The sequence below is a fragment of the Taurulus bubalis genome (genome assembly GCF_910589615.1).
Source record: "Taurulus bubalis genome assembly, chromosome: 8".
Classification (NCBI taxonomy): Eukaryota; Metazoa; Chordata; class Actinopteri; order Perciformes; family Cottidae; genus Taurulus; species Taurulus bubalis.
The window spans coordinates 18,617,137-18,629,187 of NC_136596.1; the positions used below are offsets into that span (position 1 = coordinate 18,617,137).

At 39.6% G+C, this 12,051-nt stretch overlaps 1 protein-coding gene across 1 annotated transcript in view; it reads left to right on the top strand.

Annotated features, from left to right (window-relative positions):
* Positions 1-12,051, top strand: part of arvcfb (ARVCF delta catenin family member b) — a gene marked incomplete at both ends in the record, with an annotated part of 114,623 nt that overhangs the window by 57,709 nt on the left and 44,863 nt on the right. The window contains one exon of the mRNA XM_079222727.1: positions 10,841-11,024. Within this exon, the coding sequence (XP_079078853.1) occupies positions 10,841-11,024 (184 nt within the window). The remainder of the gene's footprint in view (positions 1-10,840; positions 11,025-12,051) is intronic.

Consider the following 12,051-nt stretch of genomic DNA (forward strand, 5'->3'; position numbering starts at 1 on the left):
AAGGGAGTTACTTTTTAGGCCATACTACAGTTTAGGAAAGGAACAGTTTTAGTAGCTATCAACAGTTTCTAGCTGGACGTCATTTTGTGAAGATACTGTATGAAAGGCTGTGGCCCTAAAGAGCGAATTCCAATATTGACAGCTTCTAATCCAGAGGTATTGACAGTAATAGCAGTCATTTAAAAATCACGCTTGTTGAGCTGTAGTGTGCATGCATGCATACGTGTGTTCCTGTGTGTGTGTGTGTGTGTGTGTGTGTGTGTGTGTGTGTGTGTGTGTGTGTGTGTGTGTGTGTGTGTGTGTGTGTGTGGCTTTCCTTTGCTGTGACAGAGATGTTGCGGTGAGCAATGACTGTGCCGCAGCTGAAATGATTGCCTTTACAGCACCATGTTGCTCCCCATCGTAGCTAAAAATAACCCTGCACCACAAGACAAGGAGGACAGAATAGAGGGAGGCTTCTTTTTTTCCTCCTCTATCCCATCTTCACTCATTATGCACCCTCCTTCGCTCAATCTATTTTTTTTTTTTATATACACTTTGTCTCTCGGTTTAGGTTTCCATTACCAGTGCTCTGGCCCCAGTAAAAACAGGCCAGTCACAATGCAAGCTCAGCTTACAGTCTTAGCCCATGTGCCTGTGTTTTTCTACAATTTATTATGGGTTTTAAATATAGGCCCCTTTTCTTAGTCTATGTGTTTTAAGAGTTTTCTGTTGGAGTTGGAGCTGTCCCTGTAAAACCACAGAGAGGTCTGTTTTCTGCAGAGGGAAACGGGTGATGTGGAAGGGAACAAGTGGTTTTATTTTCCAACACGCAAGACAGACAGACCAGTCGTTCATATTTTTAGAGCTTTGTACCATTCAGAGTAATTTTATTTTCCCTCCCAGAAGGCTCTGGGCTGTTTGTGCCCTCCAGCAATTCCCTCTCTGGAAATGTAGATTATTAAGCGGATTTGTCTCCTGTTTTTCCTGCAGGAGATGTCTGAGTTTTGTGGACTGACACTCAGGCAGGTGCTTGCTGCTTTGTCGTTTGGATGAAAAATGCATACAGAACAAGTTGGCAGGCCTTAAAGCTAAGAGAGATGATGTCTAGACACATGTGCCAAGATTTTGCGGCCTGAGTTTGACATAATCTATACAGCACTATTTAGAGGATGTTTTGGTCCCAAGAACCTAAACGTTACCTAAGTACATTTCGGTTTTAACACCGAAGGGGTCAGAGGACTAAAACATTACGCATCAGATATTGTATGGATCAACAATATAAATCATTTTGAGTCTTTTGGTTCTGCACCAAACAAACCACATCGTATCAATAATGCTTCCTTAGCCTGACACTAACAATTTGGGCTCAGTATACCGGCCTCAACCCCTTATCAACATGTACACGCTGCTTTTACTTGGTGGGCTGTTGCCAGTGTTGGGGTAGTTACTCAGAAAAAGTAACTAGTTACAAGTTAGTAGTTACTTCTGAAAATTGTAACTAGATTACTTTACTAGTTACTGCATTTGAAAAGTAACTACACTACTAGTTACTTTACTTTCCTTTTTTTTTTAAGCAAATGTACAAATTAACCGTAAAGACACATGGACAAACATCATGGCCCTTTCATCACTTTATTTTCAATGTTCAATAAAGGGCATCTCTTAGCCTTTCCACATAGTGTATTGTAAACATGTAAAACAAAATGGCATATAAAACTCAGCCATTAACTTGAATGAACATTAACCCTGTTCACGCTGTCTGACCAAAGAAATATGCCTCACTTTAAAATCCACAAACAACAGGATACAAGAGGCTGTTTATGGTGGGGACATTCAGGTCAAACAGCATAACACATTGAAAACAGGCTTTGGGAAACATGAGACCCCACTAAACCAAATGGGGGCCGACTCTTAAGAACAAAACCAGCTTGTTATAGGAATCATTGTAGTGGTTTAAGAAAGATAGAAAAATAAATGGTACTTTTGGTGATTGGATGCTGCAGCTGAGCGGACTGATCGCTAGAGTTTTATACTAGAGTGAAGACGATCACAGATTAAACTCAAGTTATATATTAAATCTGTTAAATTATTCACCATCTGGTTAAAATATGTTCATTGTAGGTCTGAACCACAAAAGGACCACAAACTACTGTCTTCTAAGATTGTATCTGTTGTTTCCCTCAATAACTTGTATTATGTATGTCATTAAAATCAGAGAGCTAGAGAGAGGAAACACTTTTTACAACACGTAATGAAGAGAAACTATATTTATATTGTGGGTTATTTTATAATGATGTCACAATCAGACTTATTCCGCCAGTAGAAATGGATCCTGCGCGTGTAAGCAGGACACATCACAGTATATAAATACTCAATGCAGATTATTAAACGGTAACAGACGACAGAGAAAACATCTCCACTCTGACACTCATGATAACTGTGTCTTTATTAATGTAAGTAGTAGTTTAACACCATTAAATCAACTATTTTAAGTGCATTTTTATTGGAATGTTCGCTAAAAACTCTCCGGACAAAACTCCGACAGCTGTTAAAGCGAATAACAGCTGATCAGATGTGATCCGCTGTCAGTCGGTCGCAGTCATCAGAAACCTACGTCGCTTCACGTGACGCTTCCGAGGAAAGGACGTCTCATGTCTATTAAAACATATTTCCTCGCGTCTTCTCTCCGCGCTTGGTTGAGGGAAACGGGGATGCAATTTAGAGACTTGGGACGTACCTGTGATAGACTGTTCATGCAGGAAGTGTCGTGTGACTCGCGCGCCACTAAAAGAAAACTTTTCGGACTGGTAAAAATGTCTTGAGTAACGTAGGAACGCGCGTTACTGAGGTCTAGTAAAGTATTGTTGTTACCAATATTTTGAGTGTTACTTTACTTATTGCCTATAATAGTAATTACGTTACTGTAATCCGTTACTTTGTAACTCGTTACCCCCAACACTGGCTGTTACATAGGATAGACAGTATACACATAATGAATAGAATCATTTCTGAGAAGGGCAACATACCTGAGGTCCCCCAACATGATCCACGAGACAACCTGCTGAGTTCATCATTGGTGTAAATATGTGCTTTTGTCAGTGTGTATGCATGCATGCATATTGCACAATTCGCTTAGCCCTTCAGATAAAGGTCTTCCTCGGGATCGAACTCAGCACCCTGCCTGATGGTCCCTCCCAAATACACATATCTACACGTATCTTCTAATTCTCTTATTGTAGTGGACGTTTGCCGTAGGAGACAACAGTGATTTCACTTACTGAGGCCTTCTCTTCCTCCTTCTTTAGCGCTAAGAGAGTGATGGTTGGCATATGGGCTGAGGAAGAGAAGGACGAGAGGGAGGAGGTGAAGGAGGAGAACAGTAATAGGCAGAACTAAATTAATAGCCCTGCTAGAGGAGCAACATATCTGCCAGTGGTGGCTGGAAAATGGAATTAGACTCAGTCCCATTCCCAGTGCAGGTCCCAGTTTATCCAGCCATCACATCCCTCCCATGCATCAGGGAGAGGGGGATGTAAAATAATGGAAAATGAATAAAAAGAAAAACAGGAAGTAATATTTGGTTAAAATCTTGCTCACAATTTGACTCTTTTGCTCCCCATCTTGTAATTCACGTTTTAATCTAAGCGTTGTTAGGATTTGTCAAGCTCCTACAAATCAAAACTGTCTGTTTATGGATGATTGAAGAGGCAGTTAATGATATCCAACTCACCCTCTGGCTGGATTGGATTTAAAATGAAGGAAACATAGGCAAATTACAGGTTGAAGGGAAAAGAGACAGATTGTTGTTACATACATATCAGGTTCTTCAGAAGCCTTTCTAAGCATTTTTCTCTGAGGAATAGAAGCATAGCGTAGGCAATGTATACACGCTTTCTCAGAACTCTTTGGGGATCCTTTTGTAGCGGAATGACTGAAGTTCTGTTTACAGGAATATATCACAATATATTTTACAATTTATTTTGCACATTCAGCTCTTTAGATGGTTTCTTTCATGACCAACTCAACCAGGCTGTTTACTCCTTTAGAACTTTTCTCAGCAGATAAACAGCATTAATAAACCAGATAGGAATAACATTTTTAGATCTTGAAAGCAGTTGGACTTAGTTATTGAAGGTCATGGTTATATTATGGCCCTGCTGGGAATTCTGACTTTATTGGATAAGAAACTTGTGAGAACAGTGATTATATAAATTAAAATCATAATAACAAATGCTGAGTAAGATAGGTAGTCCAGGTGTCATCACAATTGCATGTGTCTGCCTCAGCGACACAAGGCAGCGGGACATCCCCAACCCACCTTCCTCTGACAAGCTGACAGAGGACAGCAAATAGACTAAACCTGATATAGAGTCACTGGCCTGAAACAGTGGCGGGATGGAGATCGTCACTTCCACAGCACTCTGTCATCCTAAATAACGTTGTGTCTGTGGGCTGTATGCCTGTCGTACTTGATGGATCACAGCCACCCATAAAGACAGGCCTTAGCCTCCCCTCTGGCATATGTGATCAGTGTAGCGCTGACTGAATTCACAGCATGAGCAATGTTTCAGCTGTAGTACTGGAGGTGATTTGGAGCAGAGAAAGGTTAGATGGTACTTTTTGCATCCAGGCTCAGGTATCTTACTTAAGTACTGAGGTGTATATGATCTTGTTTGTTATTTCAAATTGCTTTCTTGCTTGTTGTCAAGTCAAAGACAGATGCTGACAATGTTTTCCATTTTATATGTAGAAATGCATTTAATACTATGTTGGATATGGGCTGTGTTTTATGATGATGTGGAAACAATACTCAACATAGCTGTAAAATGAGAAAGTTTGCGCCCTCGGCCGCCATCTTCAAACCAAAACCAAGCCAGACTGCGGTTGGACTGCTCAGCTCTCTTTTTTTTTTTATCTGTCTCTGTCTGTATGTACTGCTGTCAGAATATATTGACAATTTGAGCAAATATGACAAAAGTCATAAGTTACCAACTGTGACTTTAATGCACTGTCTTTAGGTAAGTATTTCCCATGCAAGTTTGTTTTCTTTACTGCTTGCATTCCGTAAGGTCACATTTCTCCTTGTGTGCTGACTGCATGTTGAATGTTGCTTGTCACAAGTCAAGCTAATGCTAATGGAGGTAATCAAGCTGTCAGCCTGGCAGGCAGGCCTGCCATCATACACACACCACAAGAGCACATTTGTTGTTAATGTGATTCATGCCTGGATGCTGATACTTCCTCTCAAGTGCTCTCATGCATGTGGTTAAAATAAATGACAAAATTGACCCTGTAAAAAAGAGTGGGGAAAATATGCTCCAGGGAAGGTGTGGGTGGTTAATTTTGGAGGACCATAAGTCAAATAAAACTTTAAAAGAGCAATTACCAGTGCAAATTATATATAATATACTGAATAAAATAGCAAAAATTCACATTTTTCTTAGCAGTTTTGAATGGGCTTCCCTTGCTCTTTTGCAACTAAACATCACATGTTAACTTGTATTTCATTGTGTTGGGTCATTCATTTGCAATTAACTCATAATTTTCAATTATGAGTTACATACATACAGGAGTGAGTGCACACTCAATCCTGTATGTATGCAGATATAAAATGCATGAGCTAATGCTGTGCGCAACAGAAAGTTTAGTTATTGCTTTGACTGCTGCAGTGCCAGAAATAACTTTAATGAGTGAAGCACATGGGAACCAGGTTTTCTGTGATACCTGATGTCTTTGCTACCAAGTGAAAACTGTGATTAAAGTAGAAGTACACAGGACCTCTGAAGAAAACTACCGTATGTGTACGTTTGTGATATCGAGCAATACTTACAGGGTGTTCCTTATTATTTTCTCCCAAAAGCACTCAAATGTGCAATCAGTGGAGGGAAGAAATTTAAGGGGCAATTGAAGGAAGAATCATGAAGCCTGAATAATAATAAACAGACAATGCTGACTAACCACTGTGACCCAACAACTACACGCAGAGACAGACCAACATATCTGTCACTACCGGGTGTGGTGGGACAGAGACTCAGGTGCAGAGGAAACACAACAGGAGGCACGTTAGGGGAAACATCTAAAAGTATTTACTCGTCAGGATCAAAAACAGACAGGAAACAAAACGTACTCCGGAAACAGATTCTACTAAGACTTGAAGGCGATGCGCACGCGCGCACACACACACACAGGGATACAAAAACAATCTGGCAGGGGACAAGGGGAAACAGAGGAGTATATTATGAGAGAGGAAACACAGGTGTAGGGCATAAACAATCAGGGGAAACACATGGGCGTGGCTGAGGGCAGGTGAAGGGAATGAAACAATCAGGAGGCACACACACACACACACACACACACACACACACACACACACAAAACCAACAGGGTGTTACAGTATCCTCATACAATGGTCCGTATGATATCCTGGCTCAGACTAGCCTGAACAGACATACACCTGGTTTGAACCATGGGTAGATAACAATGTGCAAGGCAGAAAACAAACAGGTAATTAAATAATACTGGTGTAATGTATTCAATCAGAGCTTTAATTATACTGATGGAAGAGCATCCATATGTTTAAATAGCATCTCATCTTGTTTTTGTTCAAGTTTAACATACCATGACAATGGTTGGGGACAGAAAAATAAATTAATTTTAAATTTTTAGAGGTATGAAATTTACAGTAAACGCATGAAGCACAAAATCAAACCAGCCTTTATTCAACAATGTAATTACCTGAAGATTGTTTGCTTCAAGCAAAAGGGACTTTTTACCTTGGAATTAGCCTCTCAGGTAATGTTTAGTCTCATGTTGTTTCCCCAACAAGCTCTGTAAATCAAGTATATTTAGTTTGTAATTAAAAGTATTTACTGTATATTAGCAAACAGGTACAACATCCATTAATCTCAAAAAAGAGAAAATATGCTTTGTTCCAGATTTAGCTACTAGCTCCTCTCTATCCGTAGGCCCTGGGCAGGAGAAAATAAACTATAGGTGGATAGTTTGAGGTAGATTTTGGCGTTATTGATGAGCATACAATGCCTTTGTCTATATAGGGATATATAAGGAGTACAATTATTTAGTATCATTCACACTGTCCACAATGTTAAATATTCTTTAGGCTTTATTCCGTGCTCAATACCCTGAATCAAAATAAGGTGTTTGTGTGTGAAAGTCGCCCATGGACTCACACCTCAGCTTACACATCTAATTGCTTCCCAGTAAGATACTGGAAGCCAGTCTAGTCCAGAGGTGTCAAAAGTATTCACATTCATTACTCAAGTAGAAGTATAGATACTAGGGTTTAAAAATACTTCTCTAAAAGTTGAAGTATCAACTCAAGCTTTTTACTTAAGTAAAAGTGTAAAAGTACTGGTTTAAAAACTACTTAAAAGTATAAAAGTAATCTAAGGGGATTTTTTTTTTTTTCACTAAGGACAAACTCTTAAACCGCGTCTCAGGGGCCTATAGTGCACTACCCCACCTCCCCCCAAAACAATCATTTTTATAGAATGCCATAATGACTATAATGTTTTAAAATGTTATGTTGAAAAATGTGGGATGCACTAGGCTACCCGTTTCAGCTGCATATATGCCCATTTAAAATGATCACATTTTATTACAATGCAAATACATTAAAGTACCATATGTGTACTACTGAGCATTAACATACGTTTCATGGAGCGGAAGACATGATAACTAGTTGCCTATAAGTATTGTAATAGTGCAAAATAGGCGGCGACTCCGACACAAACACTTAAAGCTGTGTAAATAACATAGTTGTGTGACACATCTGTGCTTTTATAAATAACAGAATAAAGAAAATTGCAATCACTTTCAAGTAAATCAGATTGCCCCATCAGACAATGTTTTGTGTATGTTCTATCTGTGCAAAAAAATACTCATATTTAGTTACTACTAAATAGCTCATTGTGGAAAACAATAAGCTTTTAATTTGTTTTGCCAAACAAAACAGAATGAGTGCAGCTATGTGAGCATCAGGTTGTATCCGTATTAGTGGCTGCAGTGAGCTGCTTTCCTCGACACATATGTTATAAATGGGATTGTAGATTTGATACGGCCTCTCTCAATTCATGCTCAATATTGAGCTTAGATCTGTTGTTTTATTTTGAGAAACGCAACAGCAGGAAAAGACGAGCTCACGGAGCTCACGGCGTCGCGTCAAATCGCGCATGCGTAAGCGTAGCCTGTTAACGGCGTACCGTAACCATTTACCCGAAAGTACAGGCATTTGTCCATGTATTTATTAATGACTTTGTTTTATATCCGTGTACTTTGTACTTTTGTAATATGTGAAGCCAGCAGCTCATTGTTGGTAGAAGACACAAGCACTTTGGCTCGTTTCACCTCCTGCTCCGGGTTCAGAGAGCTGCTCCGGGTTCAGAGAGCTGCTCCGGTGCGAGGAGAACTCCGCTGCTCCTCACAGGAGAGCTGCTGTTGCATCTTCACCCTGGGAGCGTTTAAAACGCAGATATAGCGGTCTGCTTTTCACGCGACATATTTTTCGCAGCGCTCTGTCCGCTGCTGTGTGCTCAGTGCTCACCTGTGTGCGCACGCACGTATCTGTGCACAACGGGGCGGAGAGGTTTTGTGTGTGTGTGTGTGTGTGTGTGTGTGTGTGTGTGTGTGTGTGTGTTTTTGAACTATGACAAGCCGAAGTGAAAACAAACCAAAATTAAATAGTAACGAGGCTATTTTTAAAATGTAGGGAGTAGAAAGTACAGATATTTGCGTGAAAATGTAAGGAGTAGAAGTAAAAAGTCGTCTGAAAAATAAATACTCCAGTAAAGTATAGATACCCAAAATTTATACTTAAGTAAAGTAACGAAGTAGTTGTACTTCGTTACTTGACACCTCTGGTCTAGTCACTAACTGGAACTACAGAGGGAATGAATTTTACGATAGACATGCGACTGTGATGGGCTTAAGTAGCAAAGGTCATGAGCCACATACAAACTTAAAATATCACAAGAACACAGTATGTGCATAAGTCTAATGCGTTTTAGTTTTTTTTCCCTTTTCAACGACTTGTCGAAGGAAACCAGGTTTCTCCAGGCCCAACCACACCAGAAGGAATGGATTTATTTTTAGCCCTAGCCTGTCCCCTGAGATCTTTTTTTCTCTCTCTCTCTCTCTATGTAAAGAGCATGATTTAACAGAGGAAATATTGACCATCTGGAAAATGTACAGAAACTCTTTTAAAGAACGGGGCGAGACGTTTTCATTGCTCTGCTAATGTTCTGTTATTGCGGGGCAAGAGGGAATCGCAGACTCTGGCTGTCTGTGTATGTATGTGCACAAGGGTGTCAGGTCATTTATATCAGGCAAAGTGTGTCTTTGAGCTCTTCTGTGTGTGTTTGTTTAATGTTAATGCTGTAACTCCCAGTTGTTATTCTCTTTGGAACTGATGTTTTCAAACTGTGAGGCGTGGGACAGTTAAAAGAGGGTTTGTGGAGGGAGTAAGTTACTGTTCGAGGGTAAAAGGACAGGAGCATGCTGGTGTTCTAAACACAACTGAGTTGGTTATTGAAGTCTGGACGGTGGATGTGGACCGTTCACCAACATAGTCAGCCGCAGTGGTGTGACACACAGCTCATGGAGCCAATTAAGGCTCAGGAACATCAGTAGGGGGGCTGGACAGTTGCAGGGTCATCCATGACTTTATCATCAAAAAGGAAAGGTTGGAGGGAGCGGGTCCATTGTTGGTTGGTGGAGATTTCAATTTAATTCAATTTATTTTGTAAAGTCCAAAATTACAAATCACAAATTTGCCTCAGAAGGCTTTACAAACTGACATTCGAAAAATGATGGCCCTTATATCTCCTGTTAAACCTTGGTGTGTTTTTCTTCATAATTTAAGTAATCCAGTGATGGTTTTGTGTACATCCATAGATACATTGCAAACAGGAACTGTCATTAACTAATTTGCCATACTTTTAATGGTGGCAATAGGGTCAGACTTGGTAAACCCCAACTTTGGACGACCAGGTCTTCAGATCAGAATGCAAGCTAAATGCCCGAATATAAAAAGAGAAAATAAATAGTGAGATAAGTGATGCGAGACAAAGGCAGAGAGGGATCAGGGTGATGGGATAATAGAAACAGAAACTCAGGCTACATCAAACATGGACTTCAAAGTTTATTTTTTATTTTTGTTGTAACATTTTTGTTCTCCTCAAACCAGAGTCTGCCTTGCTCCAGACCGTCCATGTGTCTGAGTGAAAACCCATCTGATGCTGACGCTTTAACGCAGCACTTTATTTTTGCAGGGTTTTGGCCAGGCAGGCGATGCTGCCAACAATGTCCTCCTCTCTGCTTTGTCTGCCTGCCTCTCTTTTGTGAAACCTCTGGATGCTTATACCCAGCTCAATTTTGTTTACCACTTTTGCAGAAGTATGACATAGGCTGCCTGTTGTTCAGGTACATAGAAAATGCTTTCTCCTGCTCGGATTGTTTGGACGAGAAAATAGAGGAGATGGATACAGAACTGTGTGCTGTTTGCCAAAGTAGTTACATTCTGTTGAATTTGTATGCATTAAGGTTCAAGTGGTATATTATTTCAAAAGTGAGACTACATTAGTTGAGAAATATGATTAAGCATAGTTAGGTTACTTCCTGTAACCTCACTATTCCTATAGCATTATCACAGTAATTATTGTCTTCTATGAACTCCGTGTTGATTACAACATTGTGATAGTCAGCTACCTCATTCCTCATCTTCATTATTCCTCTTCTATCCTTCCTATTTCTCTTTATAATCCTCTTTCTAAACTACATATTTCTTTCCATTTCATTTTCCTCCTAATATGTCTTCTAATTTGTATTTAATTCCCCACAGGAACCTTGTGGAATCTGTCATCGTATGAACCCCTGAAGATGGTGATCATTAACCACGGCCTGCAGACTTTGACCAACGAGGTTATTATTCCCCACTCGGGTTGGGAGCACGAGCCAAACGAGGACTCAAAGCCCCGCGATGCCGAGTGGACCACCGTCTTCAAGAACACCTCCGGCTGCCTCAGGTAGGTTTAGTCCAAAAGTAATTTACACATGAATCAAGCTGATTTCATAAAAAATATATAGCAAAAAGAAATATCTCATTTTACAAGAATTTAATAACATTGGGTTTCAGTTCAAGAGTGTTAATAACACATGTGCTTTTGTCATTTTCACATGGATACTAAGGGTTTTAAAATGTATCAGTATTCAAAAAACAATAGTCAAACTCAAGAAAAAATGTAATCTTAAATATTACAGGAAAGATTATTCTGCAGATGTTCAAGTCAAACTTAGTTACGGAGAGATGGACGAAGGCTCAACAACTCCATAAGCAACTCAGACCAAAACAATCTAGATTGATGTATAGCACTAGAGAGGAAGACAAGATGAAACATTTCTATTTTTGATTTTGGGGTTTGTTAAATGACATAGATGACAATTTATAAAACAAATGTTCTGTTTATTGTTAAATGCAGAACAAAGAAGGGCAATAAGGCGTGCCATTTTTACTAGCTGAGACACTTTGGTTGTGTCTGGTAGCTATGAGAGGGCTGGGTAAAAAAGCGTTTTTTTTCAAATAAGAAAAGAATTCAACTCTCTGCAACCAGAAAAAAGACACAAAATATGCAGCTGGATGCTCAACAATTTGTTACACTGATAGCTTGATGTGTAAATATGCAGTGCTCATCTTGCTAAATGATTAAACAAAGAAGAACCGCGTACATAGCAGCTGTGGCAGTTAGCCCGATCTAATGGTTTTCTAAGTCATATGTGATAGTGAACTGTATATCTTTGCATCCAGTTGGATTCATGATTGTACACATTGGACACATTTTACAGTCAAATTGGTTTATCAATCAATTGAATAAAAACAATCTGTAGATTAAGCTATCCCCGGATTAAAAAAGTCTAAATAGCACAAAGAGGAAGAAAAACTGCAATTCAAACAAGAAGTCTGAATATGAACATGTTGTGAATCCAAGAAGCTGTCTTTTGTAATTTGTACAGATGGAAAGCTTTTGGACAAAACCAGCTTTAAATCAAGAAGGA